Source organism: Carcharodon carcharias, chromosome 6 (genome assembly GCF_017639515.1).
Source record: "Carcharodon carcharias isolate sCarCar2 chromosome 6, sCarCar2.pri, whole genome shotgun sequence".
Lineage (NCBI taxonomy): Eukaryota > Metazoa > Chordata > Chondrichthyes > Lamniformes > Lamnidae > Carcharodon > Carcharodon carcharias.
Window position 1 is genome coordinate 151,236,985 of NC_054472.1, and position 27,138 is coordinate 151,264,122.

At 43.2% G+C, this 27,138-nt stretch overlaps 1 protein-coding gene across 1 annotated transcript; it reads left to right on the forward strand.

The window, feature by feature from the left end:
• The first annotated feature begins 7,190 nt into the window (after positions 1–7,190).
• Positions 7,191–7,547, forward strand: LOC121279428 (histone H2B 1/2/3/4/6-like). Its single transcript, XM_041190672.1, has one exon. It carries the CDS (start codon positions 7,191–7,193, stop codon positions 7,545–7,547), a length of 357 nt encoding a protein of 118 aa, XP_041046606.1.
• Positions 7,548–27,138: the final 19,591 nt, after the last annotated feature.

A 27,138-nucleotide genomic window follows, 5' to 3' on the forward strand; every position in this document is an offset into this window, starting at 1 on the left:
GGACATGGAGGGCAGTCGCTCGAGGAACCCATTATTGAAGCCGGGGACTGCAGTCTTTTTGCCTTTGCTGGCTATGTCTCCTGGGCAGCGGTGGTGAGTTGGTGGCGATGAGCGCTTTGCTGGCGGCTGCCTTTTAAAGATGGCAACCAGCGGGGTGATGGCAAGCGGGCGAATGAGAGCCCGTCCACCGTAGAATCTGCATGTTTCGCGGGAGTGAATATATAGTGAAGCGGGCTCACGAAGATACAACATGAAAATCCGCCATTTTCATTGGCGGATAGGACTCCATTTTACCCGCCCGCTACCGCACTTAGTGCAATTCTGGGAAAATTATGTCCTCTGTCTAATTTCCTCACCCCTGCAGGTAATCTTAATTGTAACTTATCTGCCAACTCTGTTAACTTATTCTTGGATACTTTCTATAACCGAATCAGAGTTATATCTTCTACTCGCAAAAAAGATTCAGCCATGGATACAATCATTTTTGCAGCTTCACCACTTCAAAAATACCTCACACCAACTCCTGAATTCAAAATGCTTCTCGTACTCATAACCTTAAGATTCACCAACTCCAAAAAATCAAAGAATTTCAAATATATCCTGCAAAGAGCCCCCAATTAATATGACACAGCCAATGGGGGTAAATGCTGAGTTGTTAAAATCCCAAAGGGAAACTTGAAATAACTGTCATAACCAATTTTTTCATTTTGTACGTTTCGAGATGCAGGCTTTGAATTCAGTTATAATAAGACAACTGAGTCTCAAGAGGATTTAATAAAACTAAATTAAACATTTATTGATACAAGAAAGATTGTAAGCACATACTTATGTCTACAAAATTACTTCTACGATAACTACAAAAATCCCCTAATTAATCTGACTCCTAGTTACACCTCCATTAAGGCAACAGTAAAACACATAGATTTAAACAAACCCGGGCACACCTCTGGATAGTTGCATTCAAAATCAATTTCTTTCAGCTCTGGGCCCTTGCAGGCAGTGGCTTGAGGCTTACAGGCTGGAGGCTTTAGATCTTAGAATCCGTCTCCATTTTACCAACAGCCTTCTCTTCTTTTATACATATTTTCCTCTTTGAATGCAAATTTTTCATTGTATCACTAGGCCTTTTGAACTTTAGCTCTTCTAATTAAGAGAAACCCTTTCATAATACCCACTTTATTAGTAATCCTTTGGAAAAATAAACAAACACACTGTTTCTGAGCTTCACCTGGTTAGGTGTCATATTTCACACCCTCTCTTTAAATCCAAGCTACACTAGTTTGTTTAAAGAAAAAAATGCAAATTGCCTCCGTGTTTATCTAAATACCATTTCAAACCTACTTCTCTTCTATATATCAAAGCTTCTAGACCATCTGGCTTTAATCTAATTAAGACACACACACAAGCATACACAGACACCGCTAAACTCCATTTTAAAATCATTTCTAATAACATTATAGACATTATTATATCTTTTTGACAGTCACAGTGTCTTAACGATGAAACAGGGCAACGACAGAGAAGGAAAGAATATAAGGCAAATCCTGCACTCCAGATACCACTATCTTGTGAGACATCCTGCCCTATGTGCTCAAAGTTCTGTGGGTTAGAGTCAACCTGTTTAGACACATGAAGACCCATGGCAGAAACTCACGATCCTGAGTAGATGTCATCCTTGAATTGAGGGACAGCCAATGATGAGTGCTAATTAGTGTTCATTTGTTATTGCTAAAATCGTGCATAATACTACTGAAAAGTAGATGTATCAATCAAATGAAGTCAAAGCACTACTTGCAATTGCTGAGCAATAACATAGAAGATCGTCTCTAAGTTTTATAGTTTCTTGCCAAATTCCAAACTTTGATTCGTCGTACTTTCATATTTTTTCCTGCCAGAGTGCACATGTCTTGGCATTCTCATTGCATTTGACAAGATTAGCAGGATTTAGACAGAAGCTGCCAGCAGAGCAGATGGGCCATCCTTTGTGGCTCATCACCACAGTCTAATGCCACTAGAGTCAATTTTGATTTTAGGACTGTTCCAGCAGCAAAGGGACTCTTGTAATTTTGAGACTCTGCACTCATTTAAATTTAGTGAGTGAGCTGCAGGGCTCAAACATGTTCTCCAACACAGCTTGTCATATTGAAGACGGGAAATTGGGTTTGAGCTTCTGCCAGGAAGGCAAGTTGCAGAAGAGTGTGGAAGACATGTAATAATGAAGGATACTGGTATTGGGGTCTCCACAGGCCCAAGTTATACTTGTGGGCCCAAAAGTCCTTTTCCTGCTTTTCCAGGACCCACAAAAATACTTGAGCAGTTACCTTTATTGGATCTCTTCTCTTCTATTGCACGTGGAGTTAATAGCAGCCGGCAGAGCGCAGGCACTGCTCATTTACAACATAAGATTGCAAACGGAATCCTATTTATGTTATAGGGCCCTGATTTCCAAATTAAAATGACCCAATCCTACACGGATTAAATAGATGCTTTGGACACCTGGTTAGTAGTTCCTCTTTAGAATGAAACTGGTCACATCTCTGGTGTTAATGGAGCGAGAAGTCATTTTGAGACCATCATTGCTCTGTTAAAGCCACTCCATTTAAAAAAAATTATTTCATGGGATGTGGGCATCACTGGCAAGGCCAGCATTTGTTGCCCATACCTAACTGCCCTTGAACAGAGTGGCTTGTCACAATATTTCAGAGGGCAGTTAAGGGTCAACCACAGGGACAGGTAGTATTGAGGAGTCGGGGAAGCTGCAGAAGGATTTGGACAATTTAGGAGAATGGACAAAGAAGTGGCAGATGGAATACAACATGGTGAAATGTGAGGTCATGCACTTTGGTAAGAAGAATAGAGGCATAGACTATTTTCTAAATAGGGAGAGAATTCAGAAATCTGGAGTGCAAAGGGACTTGCGAGTCCTAGTCCAGGATTCTCTTAAGGTTAACTTGCAGGTTGAGACAGTAGTTAGGAAGGCAAATGCAATGTTGGCATTTATTTCGATAGGACTAGAATATAAAAGCATGGATGTGCTGCTGGGGCTTTATAAGGCTCTGGTCAGACCACATTTAGAATATCGTGAGCAATTTTGGGCCCCATACCTCAGGAAGAATGTTCTGGCCCTAGAAAGGGTCCAGAGGAGGTTCACGAGAACAATCCCAGGAATGAAAGGCTTAACATATGAGGAACGTTTGAGGATTCTGGGTCTATACTCAATGGAGTTTAGAAGGATGAGGGGGGAATGTGATTGAAACTTACAGAATACTGAAAGGCCTCGATAGAGTGGACGTGGGGAAGATGTTTCCATTAGTAGGAGAGACTAGGACCCGAGGGCACAGCCTCAGAGTAAAGGGAAGACCTTTTAGAACAGAGATGAGGAGAAACTTCTTTAGCCAGAGAGTGGTGAATCTATGGAATTCATTGCCACAGAAGGCTGTGGAGGCCAGGTCATTGAGTGTATTTAAGACTGAGATAGATAGGTTCTTGATTGGTAAGGGGATCAAAGGTTACGGAGCAAAGGCGGGAGAATGGGGTTGAGAAACTTATCAGCCAAGATTGAATGGCAGAGCAGACTCAATGGGCCGAATGGCCCAATTTCTGCTCCTATGTCTTATGGTCTTGCGGTGGGCTTGGAGTCTGTAGGCTAAACCAGGTAAGGACAGCAGATTTCCTTCCCTAAAGGACATCAGTGAACCAGGCAGGATTTTACAGCAATTGACAATGATTTCATGGCCATTATTACTGAGCCTAGTTTTTCAATCGTAGATTAAGTGAATTTAAATTCTATCAACTACCACGGTGGGATTTGAGCCCTTGGTCTCAAGACATAGCCTTGGCCTCTGGATTACTAGTCTAGTGACTTTAACACGACACCACCATCTCCCCCATACTGTTGCAGTCATTGAAACCCCATTCCCACCTCATTATTTTTGACTGACCATTCTCAGTGCATAAATGTTGCCAGATTAGCCACAGCTCAGAGGCTGAAGCTGGGAGATGTTCAAAGTATTCAAAGTCTAGATGATGGGGTTTATTCTGTAAATACATTCTCCAAGTGTTAATTCTGGATTATTTTATTGTGGAGTTGAGAGGATTCATGAATTGCAGGCAGCTGTGCCTCAACTTCCATCTATTCTGAGCAGGAGGATCCTGGAATAATGGATTGCAGCATCATTAGATGATCCCTTTCTTTCAGCTCTAAACATCTGATGAGCAACGGTAGCCATTATTCCAGGATCCTCCTGCTCAGAATAGATGGAAGTTGCTCGTCAGATGTTTAGAGTTCCAATACTTGGTGACAGAAAGGTTAAAACAATGATAATTCAGGAGAGAGGTTAAAACAATGAGAATTCAGGAGAGAGAGTTTAAAACAGCAAGACTTCAGAAGAGAGAGGTTAAAACAGCAAGACTTCAGAAGAGAGAGGTTAAAACAGCAAGACTTCAAGAGAGAGAGTTTAAAACAGTGAGACTTCAGGAGAGAGATTTTAAAATAGCGAGACTTTAGGAGAGAGAGTTTAAAACAGTGAGACCTGATGAGAGAGAATGTAAGACAGCGAGATATCAGGAGAGAGAGTTTAAAACAGCGAGGCTTTTGGAGAGTGAGTTTAAAACAACGAGACTTCAGGAGAGAGAGTTTAAAACTGCGAGACTTTAGGAAATAAAGTTTAAATCAGCAAAACTTTAGGAGAGAGAGTTTAAAACAGCGAGACTTTAGGAGAGAAAGTTTAAAATAGCAAGACTTATGAAGAGAGAGGTTAAATGAACGAGACTTCAGGAGAGAGAGGTTCATGAATTGCAGGCAGCTGTGCCTCAACTTCCATCTATTCTGAGCAGGAGGATCCTGGAATAATGGATAGCAAGATCATTAGATGGTCCCTCTCTTTCAGCTCTGGCTACCGTTGCTTGTCAGATGTTTAGAGGTCCAATACTTGGGGATAGAGAGGTTAAAAGAGTGAGAATTCAGGAGAGAGAGTTTAAAACAGCAAGACTTTGTGGGAGAAAGGTTAAACCAATGAAACTTCAGGAGAGAGACTAAACCAGCGAGACTTCGCTGAGAGAGGCTAAAACAGCATGACTTCAGGAGAGAGAGGTTAAACCAGCAAGACTTCGCAGAGAGGCTAAAACAGCGAGACTTTGGGAGAGAGAGGTTAAAACAGTTTGACTTTGCAGAGAGAGGTTAAAACAGTGAGACTTCACAGAGAGAGGTTAATGCAGTGAGACTTTGCAGAGAGAGATTAAACCAGTGTAATTTAGCAGCGAGAGAGATTATGAGTGTGACTTCACAGAGAAAGGTTAAAACAGTGTGACTTTGCAGAGAAAGGTTAAAACAGTGTGACTTCACAGAGAGAGGTTAAAACAACGAGACTTCAGGAGAGAGAAATTAAAACAGTGAGACTTCAGGAGAGAGGTTAAAACAGCGAGACTTCAGAACAGAGAGTAGAGCGGGAGTTTCAATTTGAAGAAACAGTGAACAGTAACACCAAAGGAAAGCAGTGAGTTGATTGGCTGGCGAGTAACTACACTTAGGAAGAGTGTGTAAATAGCTGAAAATTAGAAAAACAAAACTTTTGAAATATCTTAAAACCTTCATAAGGTTTTAATTAGTACAGTAAGTGATGGCAAGAGGCATGAATTAAAATTAAAAAGGAAAATAAATAATTAAATAAAACTAAATAATTAGTTAATTAGAACTCATTTGGGATAGCGGGGCAGGTGATGTGTTGCGACTGCATAAGGTGGGTCCTGACAACAGTGTGATCCAAGACAAACAGGTCTGCAGTAAATGTCTGCAGCTTGAGGAGCTTCAGCTCAGGGTCACTGAGCCAGAGGCTGAGCCACCAGCACTGCAATACATCAGGGAGGGTGAAAGTTACCTGAATACTTTATACCAGGAGGCAGACACACCCCTTAGGGCAGGGCCTTCTGATTTAGTCAGTGGTCAGAGGCAGTAGCGTGTGACTGTAAGTCAGGCAGGTAATGGGATCAGGAGTGCAGGAGCCTCAGCTCTTGCAACTGTCCAACAGTTTTGAGGTTCTTTCAGCTTGTTTGTGGGAGCTGCAGGGTGGATGAGCTAACTGACCCAGGGCACCATTCAAGTTGGGGGAGTAAATAAGAAGGTAGTGGCAGTAGGGTATAGCATAGCGAGGGGGATAGACACATTTCTTTGCAGCCGAAAGCGAGAGTCCAGATTGCTGTGTTGCTGACCCAGTACCAGGGTTCGGGACATCTGCTCTGGGCTGGAGAAGGGAGGGGTGACGGGGAGGAGCCAGTTGTTGTGGTTCACATAGGTATCTACAGCATAGGAAAAAGGTTCTGCCGAGAGAGTATGAGCACTTAGGGGCTAAATTAAAAAGCAGAACCTCAAGGGTAATAACCTCTGGATTACTACCTGAGCCATGAGCAACTTGACATAGGATAAATAAGATTAGAGAGATGAATGCATGGCTCAAAGGTTGATGTGCGAGAAAAGGGTTTCAATTCATGGGCACTGGCACCAGCACTTGGGGAACGGAAGCTGTACCATTGAGACGATCATCACCTGAACCATGCTGGGACCAGTGTTCTGGTGAATTATATAACTGGGGCGGTAAAGAGGGCTTTAAACTAAATAGTGGCTGGGGGGATCACTTGACAGAGAAAATATAATAAAGGGAAACAACAAAGTAATAGAACAGAGCAGCAACTTGGGTCGTGGCTACCAGAGAGTGACAGGAAGGGACAGAACATACAATCGTAAGAGTGCACCAGCAGATAAGGCTGGAAAATGCAAAAATTGTTTAAAAAAAAAGAGATTAAGGCCCTTTCTCTGAATGCACACATCATTTGTGACAAAGGGGTAAATTGTTAGCACAGATAGAAGTAAATATGTATGACCTGATGGGCATGATTGCAAGGTGACCAAGGCTGGGACCTAAATGTTGAAGAGGATTTGATATATCAGAATGACAGAAAGCTAGGGAAAGGTAGTAGATAGACTTTAAGGGCAGGTTTTTCCAGTCGGCGAGCGGGGGCGGGGCCCGCTCGCCAATGCATAAAATGACAAAGTGATACATTGGGCATGCATCCTGACATCACTCTACATCATTTAGTCAACGATCTATTAAGGCCATTAAAAAACTAATTAACATGATTGATGGACCTGTCCATCACCACTTTCATTCGCAATGCCTGAAGCGGCGGCGAAGGGCATGGCCCCTAAAAAGGGGTCAAAGAAAACTGCCACCAAGAAACGCGGCAAAGGTGAGAAGAAGCGCAAGAAAAGCAGGAAGGAGAGCTACAGCATCTACATCTACAAGGTGCTGAAGCACATCCACCCGGACACTGGCATCTCCTCTTCAGCCATGAGTGTCATCAACTCATTCGTCAACGACATCTTCGAGCGCATCACCTGCGAGGCTTCCCACCTGATCCACTACAGCAAACGGCACACCATCTTCTCCCGGGAGATCCAAACCACCGTCCGCCTCCTGTTGCCGGGGGAACTGGCCAAACACGCCGTTTCCGAGGGCACCAAGGCGGTCACTAAATATACCAGCTGCAAATAGAGCTTCTCGACAGATCTATATAAAATTCAACCTTAGGGTTGGTGGGCAGGCCGGGAGCCCAGGCGGGCTTTGGAAAAAACATGAAACCTCATCCATGGGCGGGATGAGGTTTCATGAGGGTATTTAAATTTTCATTAAATGCTTAAATAAAAGTTATCGGCAAGTCACATGAGGGGACATGGCAGGGAATTTTTTTATTCGCCTTTATTGAAAGTTTTAAATCAGAGCCAATCTCCCTGAGGCAGCACTTTGCCTCAGGGAGATCTGTGCGCTCTTTCATGCGCATGCGCGAAAGAGCGCACTCCCAGCTGAAGGAATTCACCCCGGCCCGCATAGGCAGTGCATAGCGCTTCCTGGTGGATGTCACGCTTGCTGGGCCATAGTTGGCCCACCCAGGTAAAATGGCGGTGCGCCCCCGATCAGAAGAACACCCACCCGCACCCGCTCACGCACTTCCCCCACCCCCCGATGGGGGGAAAATGTTGCCCTAAGAATCAACAGAGAGTGCCTAAAGAGATAATTAAGAGGCAGAAAGCAGAATATGAGGGAAAGCTAGCTAGTAACATAAAAACCGATAGTATGAGTTTCTATAAGCACTTGAATAGGAAAAGACTAATTAAAGCTAGTGTTGGTCCTCTAAAGAGTGAGTCTAGTGAATCGGTAATGAAAAACAAAGAAATGGCGGAGGCGTTGAGCAGTATTTTGTGTCTGACTTTACAGCAGAAGACTAGAAAACTTCCCAAAGATAATTGAATATGAGGAGGTGATAGGGAGCAACGAACTTAAAACAATCACCATCACCAAGGCAAAGGTGCTGAGATAACTCTTAGATCTAAAGGCTGACAAGTCTCTGAGGCTGCCTCCTAGGGCCTTAAAAGAAGTGGCTGCAGAGATAGTAGATGCATTGGTTATAAACTTGCAAAATTCCTTAGATTCTGGAAGGATCCCAATGGATTGGAAAATACCTAATGTAACACCCTTATTCAAAAAAAGAGGGAGGTAGAAAGCAGGAATCTAAAGGCTAGTTAGCCTAACATCTGTCATAAGGAAAGCGCTAGTATTCAATATTAAGAAGGTCATAGCAGGATACTTAGAAGATCGCAATATGATCTGGTGGAGCCGACATGTGAAAGGGAAATGGTACTTAATTAATCTATGGAAGCTCTGAAGAACAGCCATACCGAATCAAAACATTAACTTTGTTTCTCTCTCCACAGATGCTGCCAGACCCACTGAGATTTTCCAGCATTTCCTGTTTCTATTTCTGAGTTAGATAGATTTTCGTTAGAGAAGGGAGTCAAGGTTTATGGGCGACAGGCAAGAAAGTGGAGCTGAGACCACAACTCGATCAGCCGTGATCTTATTGAATAGTAGAGCAAGCTCAAGGGGCCGAATGACCTACTTCTAAGGAGTCCTAAGTCCTATACAAAAACAGAATTACCTGGAAAAACTCAGCAGTTCTGGCAGCATCGGCGGAGAAGAAAAGAGTTGACGTTTCGAGTCCTCATGACCCTTCCACAGAACTGAGCGAATATAAGGAGGGGGGTGAAATATAAGCTGGTTTAAGGTGGGGAGGGGGGGCGGTGAGGGGAGAGAGGTTGGGGGCGAGTGGTGTGCTTGTAGGGACAAGCAAGTAGTGATAGGAGCAGATAATCAAAAGATGTCACAGACAAAAGAACAAAAGAACACAGAGGTGTTGAAGATAGTGATATTATCTAAACGAATGTGCTAATTAAGAATGGATGGTAGGGCACTCAAGGTACAGCTCTAATGGGGGTGGGGTGGAAAGACTAGCGGGGCATAAAAGATTTAAAAATAATGGAAATAGGTGGGAAAAGAAAAACCTATATAAATTTTTGGAAAAAACAAAAGGAAGGGGGAAGAAACAGAAAGGAGGTGGGGATGGAGGAGGGAGTTCAAGATCTAAAGTTGTTGAATTCAATATTCAGTCCGGAAGGCTATAAAGTGCCTAGTTGGAAGATAAGGTGTTGTTCCTCCAGTTTGCGTTGGGCTTCACTGGAACAATGCAGCAAGCCAAGGACAGACATGTGGGCAAGAGAGCAGGGTGGAGTGTTAAAATGGCAAGCAACAGGGAGGTTTGGGTCATTCTTGCGGACAGACCGCAGGTGTTCTGCAAAGCGGTCGCCCAGTTTATGTTTGGTCTCTCCAATGTAGAGGAGACCGCATTGGGAGCAACGAATGCAGTAGATTAAGTTGGGGGAAATGCAAGTGAAATGCTGCTTCACTTGAAAGGAGTGTTTGGGCCCTTGGACGGTGAGGAGAGAGGAAGTGAAGGGGCAGGTGTTGCATCTTTTGCGTGGGCGTGGGGAGGTTCCATAGGTGGGGGTTGAGGAGTAGGGGGTGATGGAGGAGTGGACCAGGGTGTCCCGGAGGGAACAATCCCTACGGAATGCCACCGGGGGGGTGAAGGGAAGGTGTGTTTGGTGCTGGAGTTGGCAGAAATGGTGGAGGATGATCCTTTGAATGTGGAGGCTGGTGGGGTGATAATTCAGGACAAGGGGGACCCTATCATGTTTCTGGGAGGGAGGAGAAGGTGTGAGGGCGGATGCACGGGAGATGGGCTGGACACGGTTGAGGGCCCTGTCAACGACCGTGGGTGGAAAACCTCGGTTAAGGAAGAAGGAGGATATGTCAGAGGAACTGTTTTTGAAGGTAGCATCATCAGAACAGATGCGACGGAGGTGAAGGAACTGCGAGAATGGGATGGAGTCCTTACAGGAAGCAGGGTGTGAGGAGCTGTAGTCAACGTAGCTGTGGGAGTTGGTAGGCTTGTAATGGATATTGGTTGCCAGTCTATCACCAGAGATTGAGACAGAGAGGTCAAGGAAGGGAAGGGAAGTGTCAGAGATGGACCATGTAAAAATGATGGAGGGGTGGAGATTGGAAGCAAAATTAATAAATTTTTCCAAGTCCCGATGAGAGCATGAAGCAGCACCGAAGTAATCATCGATGTACCGGAGAAAGAGTTGTGGAAGGGGGCCGGAGTAGGACTGGAACAAGGAATGTTCCACATACCCCATAAAGAGACAGGCATAGCTGGGGCCTATGTGGGTACCCATAGCCACACCTTTTATTTAGAGGAAGTGAGAGGAGTTAAAGGAGAAATTGTTCAGTGTGAGAACAAGTTCAGCCAGACGGAGGAGAGTAGTGGTGGATGGGGATTGTTCGGGCCTCTGTTCAAGGAAGAAGCTAAGGGCCCTCAGACCATCCTGGTGGGGGATGGAGGTGTAGAGGGATTGGATGTCCATGGTGAAGAGAAAGCGGTTGGGGCCAGGGAACTGGAAATTGTTGATGTGATGTAAGGTGTCAGAGGAATCACGGATGTAGGTGGGAAGGGACTGGACAAGGGGAGAGAGAAGGGAGTCAAGATAACGAGAAATGAGTTCCGTGGGGCAGGAGCAGGCTGACACGATCGGTCTACTGGGACAGTTCTGTTTGTGGATTCTGAGTAGGAGGTAGAAGTGGGCCATCCGAAGTTGGGCGACTATCAGGTTGGAAGCTGTGGGAGGAAGATCTCCAGAGGAGATGAGGTCAGTGACTGTCCTGGAAACAATGGCTTGATATTCAGTGGTGGGGTCATGGTCCAGGGAGAGGTAGGAGGAAGTGTCTGCGAGTTGATGCTCAGCCTCCGCGAAGTAGAGGTCAGTGCGCCAGACAGCAACAGCACCACCCTTGTCAGCGGGTTTGATGACAATGTTGGGATTGGACCTGAGAGAACGGAGTGCAGTAAGTTCAGAGAGAGACAGATTAGAATGGGTGAGAGGAGCAGAGAAATTGAGATGACTAATGTCACGCTGACAGTTCTCAATGAAAAGATCAAGAGAAGGTAAGAATCCAGAGGGAGGAGTCCAGGTGGAGGGAGAATATTGGAGGTAAAAGGATCCATTGAACGGGGAGAGGACTCCTGCCCAAAGAAGTGAGCACGGAGACAAAGACGGTGGAAGAAGAGTTCAGCATCGTGCTGAGCCCGAAATTTATTGAGATGAGGGCGTAAGGGTATGAAACTAAGTCCTTTGCTGAGCACTGAACGTTCAGCGTTGGAGAGGGGAAGGTCAGGGGGTATAGTGAATACACGGCCGTGGCTGGGATTGGAAGATGGGGTGGGGACGGAGGGACAGGCAGGGGTGGAGGGTCCTAGACAGGTTGATGAGTTGTTGGAGCTTGCGTTCCTTAGCACTTGAGAGAAAGGAAAAAAGTTTCTTGTTGAGGCGTCGGATGAGACGAAGAATAAAATGAAACTGGGGGCACATGCAGCTTTGAAAAAGGGTGCGGCAATGCTGCTGGAGGGAGAGGTCGAGTGTGTTCATATGGCGGCGCATGGCACTGAGTGTGGATTTCAGAATGTGATGGGAACAGCAGTCCGAGAAACGTTTTCTGTCCCGGAGATACCTGTAATCCTGGGTGGGTTCGAAACAAGAGGGATGGAATTTCAATTGAAATCCACGTGGAGTAAGTCGGAGATGGAGACAGTCACTGAGAAAGGAGATATGGCTGTGAAAGCGGGTTTTAGTAAACACCTTGTCAAAGTCCTATGTTGGCTGCAGGTAAACCTCATCTACTTTGGAGCAGGCATTAAAAAATGAGTTCAATTGGTTTGCTTAGGTTGTTGCTGTCCCTGTACAGGGCAAACATATTCTACAGCAGAAAAATGGTCTGCTAGAGCTGTAGTCCTGATAGTATTTGTATCAGTGCCCCATTTTGAGTTAGCCAGATTTTAAAGAATGCTTTTCTAAGCTCCAACTTTAACTCTTATCTTGATTATGTGTTCCTTGTTACACAGAGTACTACCCTGTGTCACACCAAAGTAGACAGGGCCTTTTCCTATACCATTTGATATGTAATTCCCGGTTGGCTTCTCTATTCCAAAGGAGGAACGCAAAGACCTGCATCTTATCCTGATTGGCCTCAGTTATTTAGAATATATCATTGTGTCAGATCAGTTTGGATAGGTAGCGAGAGAGAGAGAAAGAGAGAGGAAGAGAGAGTGAGAGAGAGTAACATCAATGTTAGCGATCTACCTTGAAAAATCCTATTCCATTGCCTGTGCACCTTTTTTTAAGTACACTGATTTAAGGTGATTGGCAACGAGGTAGATTCAATCTTGGCTTTCAAAAGGGTATTGGGTTATCGTCCCAAGAGAAAAAAATTGCAGGACTATGGGAAAAGGACAGGTGAATGGAAATGGATGATGTCTTCTTGCAGAGATCCATCACAGACATGACAGACCAAATGGCCTCCTTCTGTATTATATCTATCTATGATTTTATGATGAGAAATGGCAAATCACTAATAAATTTCAGATGAACTACTGTGAGATGAACATCTTTCATCATAATGAAGACTTTTTGCACAAGTATGTGATGATTAACTTGGGTCGGTAGGCAGACTCTTGCTCCTCTGGTATTCCAGCAAGTATAATGACCTAACAGGTGTTGTCTTTAAGGACTGTCACTTAGGCCACATGAAGGCCTGGTTTCACTAAGTGCAGCCAGCGCTGGCTGTTTTGATGAAGGGTAATCATGACCTGAAATGTGAACTTTGTTTCTATCCATAGATGCTGTCTGACCTGATGAATATTTCCAGCATTTCCTCATTTTATTACAAACTAATCTTGCACTGGCATCTCAAATAGGCATTGGGTCTTTAATTGTTTTTGGCCTTTACCAATCTTGTGGACATGTAACTCATAATGAGCATATGTTTCATGGCCGCCATATTGAAGGTTTGGAGGCCAATTTGCACCCAAGAATGGGTGCTACATGGCTTAATCATTAGGCAAAAAATTGATATGCTGGATTGTATTAAGAAGTTGGCTTATGCAATGCTTTCCAGGCTAGAAACCTGCCTGTTCTGGAACAGGATGTTGTTCCACATGGGAATTAGAGCCAGTTCAAAATTAAGCACTCAGATAACTTATAGTTATGGCGAAATAGTGAAATTGGGCTAAAGTTCTTTGGGTGTGTGGTGTCTTTACTGGATTATAAAATAGCTACAACCTTTGCACCAAATATGTCACATTTTGGGGATCTGGCATCCCTCTGACATAAGTAGAACTTGTCAAGCAACCAGTGTTTCAGCCAACCACAGTGTTTGATCAGATAGTGGGTTGTCTACTTGAAAGTTTTCTTGCTCATTGGAATGTAACGATTCTGAAATATCATTTTAAAAGTCTGCCACTACATCTCTATCGACCTATCCCTTAACCTCATTTGCCAGTTCACTCTAGCTAGCTCTGCCATCATGCCCTAATAATTGCCCTTATTTTAAGTTTAAAATACTAGTCCTGGACCCATTCTTCTCTCCCTCAAACTGAATGTAAAATTCAATCATATTATGATCGCTGCTACCTAGGGGTGCCTTCACTTGGAGCTCCACACATGATGATTCATCTCTGTACATGATTATGTCACCCTTGTACATGATGATGTCACCCCCATATATGATGACATTGTTCACCCTCACTGCAGCACTGGTTGTCATCGAGCTAGCCAGATTATTTATTGTTATTGTTATTTAATATCTTGATAACATCTATAAGATTGCACATGGTAAATGGTCTGGTAAACCTGGATTAGATATTTAAGCATCAAAGGGTATTGGTAACTTAGTCTTACTGGCACTTTGCTTAGAACATTTTCAGCTATTTAGAAGCTGGTAGGAAATTTGACTTGCTGTGACGTTGAAGTGTGTGTTCAGTTTTATGGAGTCATCGCTGAGAGCTTGAATAGTCCTCTTAGCTTTCCTGCTGCTGTGAATCCTATCAGTTGATTAAACAACTTCATTTCATTTAACTAGCACCTTTAACTTAGTAAAACATCCAAAGATTCTTCACAGCAAAGTAATAGGACAAAATTGACACCAAGCCCTACAAGGTAGTATCAGAGCAGATAACCATAAGCTTGACCAAAGAAGTAGGTTTTAAGGAGCATCTTAGAGGAGAGAGGTAGTGTATTGGAGAGATTTAGGGAGGGAATTCCCAAGCTTAGATTCCAGGAATCTGAAGGCACAGCTGCCAAATGATGGAGCAATTAAAATCAGGCATGCACAAAAAGCCAGAGTTACAGGAGAGATTTCAGGTAAGGAAGAGTAGGGTGGCCACTGTAGGAGGCCAAAAATATGGGGCAGTGCTGCAGCGAGGGTGAACAATGTCATCGTATATAGAGGTGACATCATCATGTACAGAGATGAATCATCATGTGTGGAGCTCCAAGTGAAGGCACCCCTAGGTAGCAGCGATCATAATATGATTGAATTTTACATTCAGTTTGAGGGAGAGAAGAGTGGGTCCAGGACTAGTATTTTAAACTTAAAATAAGGGCAATTATTAGGGTATGAAAGCAGAGCTTGCTAGAGTGAACTGGCAAATGAGGTTATGGGATAGTTCCATAGAGATGCAGAGGCAGACTTTTAAAATGATATTTCAGAATGCACAGAATCGATACATTCCAATGAGAAAGAAAACTTTCAAGTGGAGAACCCACTATCTGTGGTTAACTAAAAAAGTTAAAGACAGTATCAAACTTAAAGAAAAAGCATATAATTGCACAAAGATGGGTGGCAAGTCAGAAGATTAGACAGAATATAAAGAATGACAAAAAGATTAATGAGGGAAACATTAGAGTATAAGAGAAAGCTAGCTGGAAATATGAAGACAGATGGTAAGAGTTTCTATAAATATTTATATAAGGAAAGGGTTAGCAAAGTGAGCGTTGGTCCAATAGAAAGTGAGTCTGGGGAATTAGTAATGGAAGGTAAGGTGTTGGCAGATGAACTGAATAGGCATTTTGCATTGGTTTTCACTATAGAGGATACGAGTAACATCCCAGAAATATCTGTAAATCAGGAAATGGGAGGGAGGAACTCAGGAAAATTACAATCTTCAGAAAAGTAGTATTGAACAAACTGTTGGAGCAATGGGCTGACAAATCCATGGGTCTTTATGGACTTCATCTTAGGGCCTTGAAAGAAGTGGCTAGTGAAATAGTTAATGCTTTGGTTTTAATTTCCCCCCAAAATTCCCTATATTTGGGGAAAGGTTCCATTAGATTAGAAAATAGCAAATGTCGCTCCTTTATTCAAAATGGGAGGGAGACAGAAAACAGTTAGTTTAACACCTGTCATTGGGAAAATGTTAGAAGCTATTATTACATATATTATAGCAGGGCACTTAGAAAAGTTTAAGGCAATCAGGCAGGGTCAATGTGGTTTTTTAAAATGGAAATAATGTTTAACCAATTTATTGGCGTTGTTTGAAGGAGTCACATGTCCTGTGGATAAAGGGGAACTGGTGGATGTATTGTAATTAGATTTCCAGAAGGCATTTGGTAAGGTTATTGCAGAATCTAAAATTTCATTGTTTAAGGGGTAATATATTGTCATGGATAGAAGATTGACAAGCTAACAGGAAACAGAAGGTAGCCGTACATGGGTTTTTTCTGGTTGGCAGAATGTAACAAGTAGTGTGCCACAGAGATCAGTGCTGAAGCCTCAAATTTTTAGAATATAAAGGTCGTGGATGAAGGGACAGATGTACGGTTGCTATATTTGTTGATGACACAAAGGTAAGTATGAAAGTAAGTTGTGAGGATGTTAGAAGGCTACAAAGTGATATAGAAAGTTTAAATGAGTGAGCAAAGATCTGGCAAATGGAGTATAATGTGGGAAAATGTGAAATTGTTCACTTTGGCAGGAAGAATAAAAAAGAAGCATATTCTCTAAATGGTGAGAGATTGCAGAGCCCTGAGCAGGTACAGCAAGTACTTAGGATTGCTAATGGAATGTTATCATTTATTGCGAGGGGAATTGAACACAAAAGTAGGGAGGTAATGCTTCAGTTGTACAGGGCATTGGTGAGACCACAACTGGATTCCTGTGTACAGTACTGTCTCCTTATTTAAGGAAAGATATAAATGCGTTAGAAGCCAGTTCAGAGAAGGTTTACTAGGCTATTACCGGGAGTAGGGGGGTTGTCTTGTGAGGGAATGTTGGCCAGGTTAGGCTTATATCCACTCGAGTTTACAAAAGTAAGAGGTGACTTGATCGAAACCTTTAAGACCCGGAGGAGGTATTAACTCTCTTCCTCAAAAGGCAATGGAAGCAGGATCTTTGAATATTTTTAAGGCAGAGATAGATAGATTCTTGATTAACAAGGAGTGAAAAGTTATCATGGGTAGGCAGGAATGTGGGGTTGAGGTTATAATCAGATCAGCCATGATCTTATTGAATGGTGGTGCAGGCTTGAAGGGCCAAATGGCCTACTCTTGCTCCTAGTTCATATGTTCATATGTATGTATATATCTTGGTTCAAGATGGAAAAGGCCAAATTGCAAGTCAACGAGAGACAACAGTCAGTTTGAGGTTGTTGCAGATGGGGAAAGGAACGAGAACAGTTCTTCACAGTGGTAAGTCTACTAAGGCACAAAATACAGGACATAAAGCCATTCAGTACAACAAAATGGCCAGACAGACTAAAACCATATTGAACAGTATAAAACTGGATGAATGGTCACCCTAGGGAGGGATTAGGCCACGGAGGGATTTGAAAACAAAGAACAGAATTTTTAAATCAAAGCATTGTAGGACAATGTAGGCAAGCATGTACATGCAATTAGCTGCTGCCAAGTTTTATGCTGTTCATTTGTGGTTGTGGTAATGTGTTTGTCACCTGCTGTTAATGTTTCAAAAAGATTTGTCTGTAGGTGTTCTATGTAATTCCCATCTGGCTCTTTAGCTTTATTAGATAATTCCAGGTTATTGCTTATACGGTATCCACAGGGTGTTTAATTTCAAGCACCCTTCACAGGATGTAATCAGACAAAAATTCCACCAAGCGATCACAGCTCTTCAATGTTGCAGGTATACCTGTGATGGCTGCATACAGTTCAACTGAGAAAACTCAATTTACTTTCTTAAAACTAAAATTGTGATTAAAAAAGGGGTCTGCGAGCGCACAACTGCGTGTTTTAATTTTGCTAGTAAAGCGTTTAGGATAGAATCTGAAACAATTTTTTTCACATTTTACACAAGTTAGTGAGGTCTTCTAGCAAATATGGAGTTGGCTGGTTTGTACGCAGAATTCATTGATGTTCCATTGAGTTGCACGGAGAGAATCATGTTGTTATTTTCTTCAGATAATTAGGTGAAAGCAAAAGATTGCAAAGTTTTATACTAAATTGCACTGGACGTTTGTTAAGTAGATTTACACGTGAGGGTTCATTTACTGTACTGTAAAATTAACGCATGTGGTTAAAATGGTGTCACCTTAACCAATCCCTGTGACTAATGGGTGATATACAATGGACAACACTGAATTAAAAGAATATTTCTTACCACAACAGCATTAGTTCCCTCTGAAGCCACCTTGTGGGCTCTGTTACTGAAATTTCTGATCAGTGCCAATTAGAAGTAGTCTCATGATATGGACCCATTCCACGAACTGGAGACATATTGACATTTGATTGCTGTACTCGCAGCTGGGGGATTACTCATGGTAGATTTACATTAGGATGATTTGACTGCCAGCTACAATGCAAATTGAAGAGTGTTGCTCATTTAACTGAACTTACCAAATGCCATTCATTTGAAGTAATTCTTATTCACCCATTAGTTTGAAAATGTAACTTATTCTGATCTTATTTTACTTAAAAATAAACACAGATCCATGTGTTTAACTGGGGCTTGTTTATTTTAGTCTTTTCAAAATTACAATTCTCACTCATGATAGAAACCTAGACTTGACAACTGTGATACAATTAAGGCAGGATTGGCCGTGCTAGGGCCTGTAAATAATATTAAATGTACCTGTAACATTGTATAAAGATGATAAGGCCTCACAGTACTGTTCTAGCAGAGATGTGAGCAATGATGAAAAACAGGGCAGGATGATCTGTCAAAAGGGAATAAAAAATGCTTACATTTAAATTCAGATAAGAAACAGAATTACACATGACAGCAAGTCAAATATACATGGATCAATGCTCTTCATAACCCCAGGCTATCCACTTTGGCCTCTGTGGGTGTTAAGTAAAGATAGAACATTCATTTGTAAAGTGCTTTTCATAACCTCAAAGCACTTTGCAACTAATGAAGTACTTTTGAAGCGTAGTCACTTTTACAATGTAGGGAAATGTGCCAGCCATCTCGCACAAATAGGGTTGCCGACTCTGGCTAGGCATGTTCTGGGAGACACCAGTGGAGGTGACATCACAGAATCCCGTAAGCATGGGAGAGGGGGGAAAAGTCCAAAGCCCCGGGTATTAGACGGCAGGCACTGACAAATAGCCGCCTCGAGCTCCACTCTCCAGCAAGTGGCAACCCTGCCCTGCTCCCTCCTGATAGTTACATTAACAAATTCACACGCTCCATCCCCATGGCCTCACACCTGCTTCCTGCAGAAGCCTGATTCCACTACCACCTCAGCGCCAGCGGGAGAAAAACCAGCAGGGAGGCAAGCAGCAACATCTATGAGCTCAATACACACGTGCGGCCGTGATGTAATGTGCTACATCATCACGCTGCCTGTGTGGGAGTGCTGCCTAGCCTGCCTGTGCAATGCCATTCAGTGAAATGGATTCTGTGGCTGCCAGGAGAGGAATCAATTGATTTTATGGGGAAGCCTATCATTTTAAAACCTCCCAGGTGACTTTTATTAGCTGCCGGGACATTGGGGGTGATTCCAGGAGTCTCCTGGCCATTCTGGGAAGGTTGGCAACCCTATGCATAAAGCAAGGCCACACAAAAAGTAAATGATAAATGGCTAAATTATTGTTTATTTTAGTAATGTTGGTTGAGAGGAAACATTGATAAGGACATGTAAGCTTGTCCACTTTGGCAGGAAGAATAGAAAAGCAGAATATTATTTAAATGGAGAGAGGCTGCAGAGTGCTGCAGTATAGAGGGATCTGGGTGTCCTTGTACATGAGTCATAAAAAGTCAGCATGCAGATACAACAAGTAATTTGAAAGGCAAATGAAATGTTGGCCTTTATTACAAGGGATGTGGAGGGTGGGTGTCAAGTATAAACATGGCAAAGTCAGGGCCTGTAAATAATATAAAATGTACCTGTAACATTGCTACAATTAAACGGGATATTGGCGAGATCAGACCTAGAATATTAGGTACAGTTTTGATTTCCTTACTTAAGGAGGGATGGACTTGTATTGGAAGCAATTCAGAGAAGGTTCACTAGGCTGATTCCTGGGATGAAGATGTTGTATTATGGGGAAAGGTTGAGCAGGTTGGGCCTATACTCATTAGAGTTTAGAAGAATGAAGGGTGATCTTACTGAGACATATAAGATTCTGAGGGAGTTTGACAAGGTAGATGTTGAGAAGATGCCCCTTCATGGGGGAATCAAGCACTAAGAGGCACAATTTCATAATAAGGGGTCTCCCATTTAAGACTGAGATGAGGAGAAATTTCTTCTTTCAGAGGGCTAGAAATCTTTGGAATTCTCCTCTCCAGAAAGCAGTGAAGGCTGGGTCATTGAATATCTTCAAAGCTGAGTTAGACAGATTTTTGCTCTTCAAGGAGTCGAGGGCTATAGTGGGCAGACAGGAAAGTGAGTTAGGACCGCAATCTGTCTTAATGAATGGCGGAGCAGGCTCAAGGGCCTGAAAGGCCTACTCCTATTCCTATTTCTTATGACCTTATGATCTTAATGGACTAAAATATGGACCATTTTCTGTATCTTGGAAGCCTCCTCTTGATGAAGGCAGGCATAAACAATGAAATTCATCACTGCCTCCAATTTGCTAGCCCAGCCTTCAGCCAACTGAGGAAAAGTGTATTTGAGGACCAGGATCTCAAAACCTAAGGCTATGGTTTATCAGGCAGGAGTGATCCCTACGGAGACTTGGACAAGCTACAGAAGACACCCCAAAGCACTGGAGGAGTACCAACAGCAGTGTCTTCACAAGAACCTCCAAATCTAGTGGCAAGAAAGGCAATCCAACAGAAGAGTCCTCTCACAAGGCAACTTTCTAGCATTAAGGCACTAATCACTCAAAATCAGCTCGGCTTGGCGAGATATGTCATTTGTGTGCCTGATACCATACTCCTGAAACAACTGCTCTACTTGGAACTCAGTCACAGTAGGAAACTCCCAGATGGACAGTGGAAATGCTTTAGGGGTGTCTTCAAGGCATCCCTGAAGAGATCAAACATCACCATTGACTCATGGGAGATCCTGGCTTGTGACTGGCCAAAATGGAGAAGGCTCATTCGGGAAAGCACCAAACACATCAAGAGACTTTGTTAGGAATGTGCAGTGGCACTTCAAGCATCACCTGCCCTATAGTTGGCAGAGTCTGAACATCATGCGTTGGTCTCATCATCCATTTCAGAACCCATTAAACAAGTCGCCCTTATTCCTGAGGGACTGCTTAAGAAGGAGAATGATCTTATGGTCTTATGACATCAGAGAAAACCCCCTGCTCTTCTTCAAATAGTGGCACATTCAATTAAGAGGACAGACAGGTCCTCAGTTTAACACCTTATCTGAAACATAATACCTAAAACAGGGCAGCATCCCCTCAGTGCAATACAAATGATCCCAAGTCATTTATGAAAATTGGAAATTGTTACAGCTGTTTTTCAATCATTAGTCCAGGCCGCTCCATTTCTAGCCCAGTAACATAACCACCATGCAACAAGACCCTCAAAATTCCTGCAATTGTTAAAGGATGATCAACTCTTGTGTTTCTTGATTTATTTTGGGGGACAGAATTATTCCTTGAGATTAAAGTGGTCTGGGTAAAATCAATGTGGAATATTTCCCAAACTTATCTTATTCACAAAAAGCAGGACAAATCCAATCCAGCCAATTATGGCCCCATCAGTCTACTCTCGATCATCAGTAAAGTTATGGAAGGCGTCGTTGACAGTGCTATCAATCGACACTTCCACAGCAATAACCTGCTCACTAATGTTCAAGGCCACTTAGCTCCTGACCTCATTATAGCCTTGGTCCAAACATAGACGAAAGAATTGAGTTCAGAGGGGAGTGGAGGGGGGTGGTGGTAAGAGTGACTGCTCTTGACATCGGGGTATCTTTTGACCAAATGTAACATCATTAGGCCCTAGTAAAATTGAAGTCAATTAGGGGGAATACTCAAGAAGCTCGACACCATCCAGGGCGAAGCATGCCACTTAATCGGCCCACCACCCATCAACATAAACATTCATTCCCTCCACCCTGATGCACAGTGGTAACAGTGTGTATTATATATAAGATGCAATGTAGCAACTCATCAAGGCTTCTTTGACAGAATCTTCCAAACCCATGACCTCTACCACCTAGAAGAATAAGGGCAGCAGGCACACTTCAGCAGCATCACCGGCATTTGCTCCTCCAAGTCACACACTATCCTGGCTCGGAACTATATTACTGTTCCTTCATTGTCACTGGAACTGTCTTCCGAGCAGCAATGTGGGAATACCCACACCAGATGGACTGCAGCAGTTTAAGAAGATGGCTCACCACCATTTTTTCATGGGCATTTAGGCATGGGCAAGAAATACTGACCTTGTTAGCGGTGCCCAGATTCCAATAAAGAATAAAAAACATGTCCTTCACTTCAAAACCTCCCATACTAATGGCATCATTCTTTTAACAGCAGCTTGCATTTATATAGATTTTAACATTCTAAAACATTCCAAAGCACTTAACAGGAGTACTAACAAACAAAATCTGATACTGAGACAGATAAGGAGATATTAGGGCAGATGACCAAAGCCTTATGCAATGTGGTAAGTTTTAAGGAACACCTGATGAAGGGAGGAGAGAGAAAGAGAAACTGAGCAATTTGGGAAGGACTTCAAGAGCTTAGGGTCAAGCCAGCTGAAGGCATGGATAAAATGGTGGAACAATTAAAACTTATGGTGAGCAAGAGACCACAATTGGAAGAGTGCAGAGATCTTGGAGGTTTAAGGGCTGGACAAGGTAATCAAGATATAGAGAAGTGAGGCTATGGTGGGATTTGAAAACAAGAGTGAGAATTTTAAAATTGAGGAATGCTGAACCAGGAGCTAATATAGTTCAGCAGGCGCAAGAGTGGTGGATGAACAAGACTTGTGCGAGGTAGGAAACAGGCAGCAGAGTTTTGGATAAGCTCGAGCCTACATAGACTGGATGATGCAAGGTCAGCAAGGAGAACATTGCAATTGTCAAACCTAGAAGTAACAAAGACATGGATGTGATTTTCAGCACAATGATATGGAGAGAATGCATCTTCGTTCAGTTGGTGTCATCCTGACTTCCAAGGCAAGAATATCACTCCAGGGTCTTAGCATATTATTTAGGCTGACAATCAGTGCACTATGCTGCATTGAAAGAGGCCCATTCTTCATATGAGATCTTACATCCATTTGTCTGAACTCATGGTACTACTCAAAGAAAAGCAGAGAGTTCTCCCCAGATCCTGGCCAACTTTCTCTTCTAAAACAATGCTGCCAAAAGCAGATTAACTGGTCATTCATCTCATTGCTTTATGTGGATCTTTGCTGCTATACAGCTTCAGTTGTGTTCCTCCACAGAACATTACTTCATAGGATCATTGAATGACACAGTATTTAACCATTCAACCTAACATGCCTATGCTAGCTCTTGGAATGAGTTATCTATTAATACCACTCCCTTGCTGTTTCCCCATAATCTTGCGTTTTTAAAAATTATTTGCTAACTATATATCCAACTCCTTTTGGGGAAAAAAAATACTATCTTATCCTCTTCCACCACTGGAGTGCTTTATAAACTGCTTAAGTTGGATCTTAGTGAGAGAGGGACTTTTAAGAGTTAATTTCTATCCAAATCTTTCTTTAATTTAGCGACTAACTAAAAGTTGTTCTTTGTGTTGGGAGAGGGTGAGTTTTAGTCCAGGGGTGATACAGGCTCTGTTTGCAGCTGCAACTAGTTAATTAGTTAACTGGCTTAAACAGGTTTTCAGAAGCTAGAATCAGACAGCATAAAAGCAAGCCAGCTACAGTGATGCTTTTGTCTGCAATGGACCACTGCATTAGAGTGCTACAGTTGGAGTTTGGTAAGAGAGGGAATTCGCTGAAGAGGGAAGGAGGTGATCCTTTCATTTAACACCTTTCCTCCATAAGAAGAGCGGTGGCCTTCGTGAATAAGACTTCATTAATATTTCTTCTGTCCTTAATATTCTCTAAACTAGAAGAAGTAAAAATAAAGGGAGTAATTTAAGGGCAAGTCATGGCAGGGCAGCTCAGCCAAGTGGAGTGCTCCTCCTGTGTGATGTGGGAAGTCAGGGACACTCCCACTGTCCTGGGCGACCATATGTGCAGCAAGTATCTCTAGCTGCAGTTACTCAGAATCTGTGTTTTAGAGCTGGAGCTGAGGTTTCTGACACTTTGGAGCATCCACAAGGATGAAATCTTCATGGATAGCATGTACGCTGAGGTGATCACACCGCAAGTAAAGAGTGCACAGGCAGAAAGGGAATGGGTGACTGCCAGACAGAATAAAAGCACTAGGCAGGTAGCAAAGTCTCCTGGATCCATTGCCCTCTCTAACGGATTTTCCATTCTGGATACTGCTGAGGGGAGATGATTTCTCAGGGGAATGCAGCAAGAGTCATGCCTTTGGCACCATGAATGTCTCAGCTGTACAGTGGGGGAGAAAAAAAGAGTGGGAGAGCAATTGTGATAGAGGATTCTATCGTAAGGGAAACAGATAGACGCTTCTGCAGCCACATACATGACATCAGTGATATGTTGCCTCCATGGTGCCAGGGTCAAGGGTGTCACTGAACGGCTACAGGACATTCTGATGGGAGAGGGTGAACAGCCAGAGATGGTGATCCATATCAGTACCAACAACATTGGTAAAAGGAATGATAAGGTCCTGAAAGTAGAATATAGGGAGCTAGGAAATAAATTAAAAAGCAAGACCTCAAAGGTAATGATCTCAGGATTGCTCCCAGTGCCACATTTTAGCAAGACCAGGAATAGGAGAATAGACTAGGTGAATGTGTGGCTGGACAGAAGGTGTAGGTGGGAGGGATTTAGATTCCTGAGACACTGGGAAGGATTCTGGGGAAGATGGGACCCGTGCAAGCTGGACTGGCAGGGGGATAGGAACCTGAGTGGGGAGATACAAGAGAGGGAAACAAAGATAGGAATGAAAGACAGAAAAGTAAAAAGCAGAAGTGGAAGGCAGAGAAAACAAAGGCGAGCAGCAAATAGGGCCATAGCACAAAAAATGCATGTAAAAAAAAATCTTATGAAGACATGGCTAAAGGCACTGTATCTGAATGCACAGAGCATTCACAATAAGGTAGATAAATTAACAATGCAAATAAAGGTAAACAGATACGATATGATTGCAGTTATGGTGACATTGCTGCTGGGTGACCAAGGCTGGGAACCGAATATCCAAGGGTACTCAATATTAAGGAAGGACAGGCAAAGAGGAAAAGGAGGTGGTGTGGTGTTGTTAGTTAAGAATGAAATGCAACAGTGAGAGAGGATATTGGTTCAGAAAATCTAGTTAGATAATTAGTCTGGGTGGAGCTGAGAAGCAACAAGGGGCAGAAAACATTGGTGGGAGTTGTCTATAGGTCTCCAAACACTAGTGATAAGGTAAAAGACAGCAATAAACAGGAAATTAGAGATGCAAAAAATAAGGGTGTGACATTATCATTGGTGGCTTGAATCTACATATAGACTGGGCAAAACAAATTAGCAATAATTCTTTCTTTTTTTGTTATTCATTCACGGGATGTGGGCATCACTGGCTGGGCCAGCATTAATTGCCTATCCCTAGTTGCCCTTGAGAAAGTGGTGGTGAGCTGCCTTCTTGAACCACTGCAATCCATGTTTTGTAGGTACACCCACAGTGCTGTTAGGAAGGGATTTCCAGGATTTTGACCCAGCTACAGTGAAGGAATGGTGATATATTTCCAAGTCAGGATGGTGAGTGACTTGGAGGGGAACTTCCAGGTGGTGGTGTTTCCATCTGCCTGCTGCCCTTTTCCTTCTAGGTGGTAGTGGTCGTAGGTTTGGAAGGTGCTGTGTAAGTAGGCTTGGTGAATTCCTGCGATGGGTCTTGTAGATGGTACACACTGCTGCTACTGTGCCTTGGTGGTGGAGGGTATGAATATTTGTGGATGTGGTGTCAATCAAGCAGGCTACTTTGTCCTGGATGGTGTCAAGCTTCTTGAGTATTCTAGGAGCTGCACACATCCAAGCAAGTGGTGAGTATTCCATCACATCCCTGACCTGTGCCTTGTAGATGGTGGACAGACTTTGGGGAGTTATCTTTTGATGTCACTCAACGCAAGATTCCTAGCTTCTGATCTGCTCTTGTAACCATAGTATTTGTATGGCTAGTCCAGTTCAGCAACTGGTCAATGGTAACCCCCCCCAGGATGTTGATAGTGAGGTATTCAGTGATGGTAATGCCATTGAACGTCAAGGGGTGATGGTTAGATTCTCTTGTGTTGGAGATGGTTATCACCTGACATTTGTGTGGTGCAAATGTTACTTGCCACTTGTCAGTCCAAGCCTGGATATTGTCCAGGTCTTGATGTGTTTGGACATGGACTACTTCAGTATCTGAGGAGTCACGAATGGTGCTGAACATTGTGCAATCATCTGTGAACATCCCTATTTCTGACCTTATGATGGAAGGAAGGTCATCAATAAAGCAGGTGAAGAAGGTTGGGCTGAGGACACTACCCTGAAGAATTCTTGCAGTGACGTCCTGGAGCTGGGATGACTGACTTCCAACAACCAAAACCATCTTCCTTTGTGCTAGGTATGACTCCAACCAACAGAGAGTTTTCCCCCTGATTCCCATTGACTCCAGTTTTGCTAGGGCTCCTTGATGCCACACTCTGCCAAATGCGGCCTTGATGTCAATGGCAGTCACTCTCACCTCACCTCGGGAGTTCAGCTTTTTTGTCCATCTTTGAACAAAGGCTGTAATGAGGTCAGGAACTGAGTGGCCCTGTCAGAAACCAAACTCGGCATCAGTAAACAGGTTATTGCTAAGCAAGTGCTGCTTGATAGCACTGTTGATGACCCCTTCCACTACCTTACTGATGATCGAGAGTAGACTGATGGGGTGATTATTGCCCTGCTTTTTGTGTACAGGACATACCTGGGCAATTTTCCACATAACCGGGTAGATGCCAATGTTGCAAATGTACTGGAACAGCTTGGCTACGTGCACGGCAAGTTATGGAGCACAAGCCTTCAGTACTATTGCCGGAATATTTTCAGGGCCCATTGCCTCTGCACTGTCCAGTGCCTTCAGCCATTTCTTGATAATACGTGGAGTGAATCGAATGAACTGAAGACTGGCATCTGTGATGCTGGGGACCTCTGGAGGAGGCCAAGGTGGATCATCCACTCGACACTTCTGGCTGAAGATTGTAGCAAATGCTTCAGCCTTATCTTTTGCACTGATGTGCTGGACTCCTCCATCATTGAAAATGGGGATATTTGTCGTTCCTCCTCCAGTGAGTTGTTTAATTGTCCACCAGCATTCACAGCTGGATGTGGCAGGACTGCAGGGCTCAAATCTGATCTGTTGGTTGTGGGATTGTTC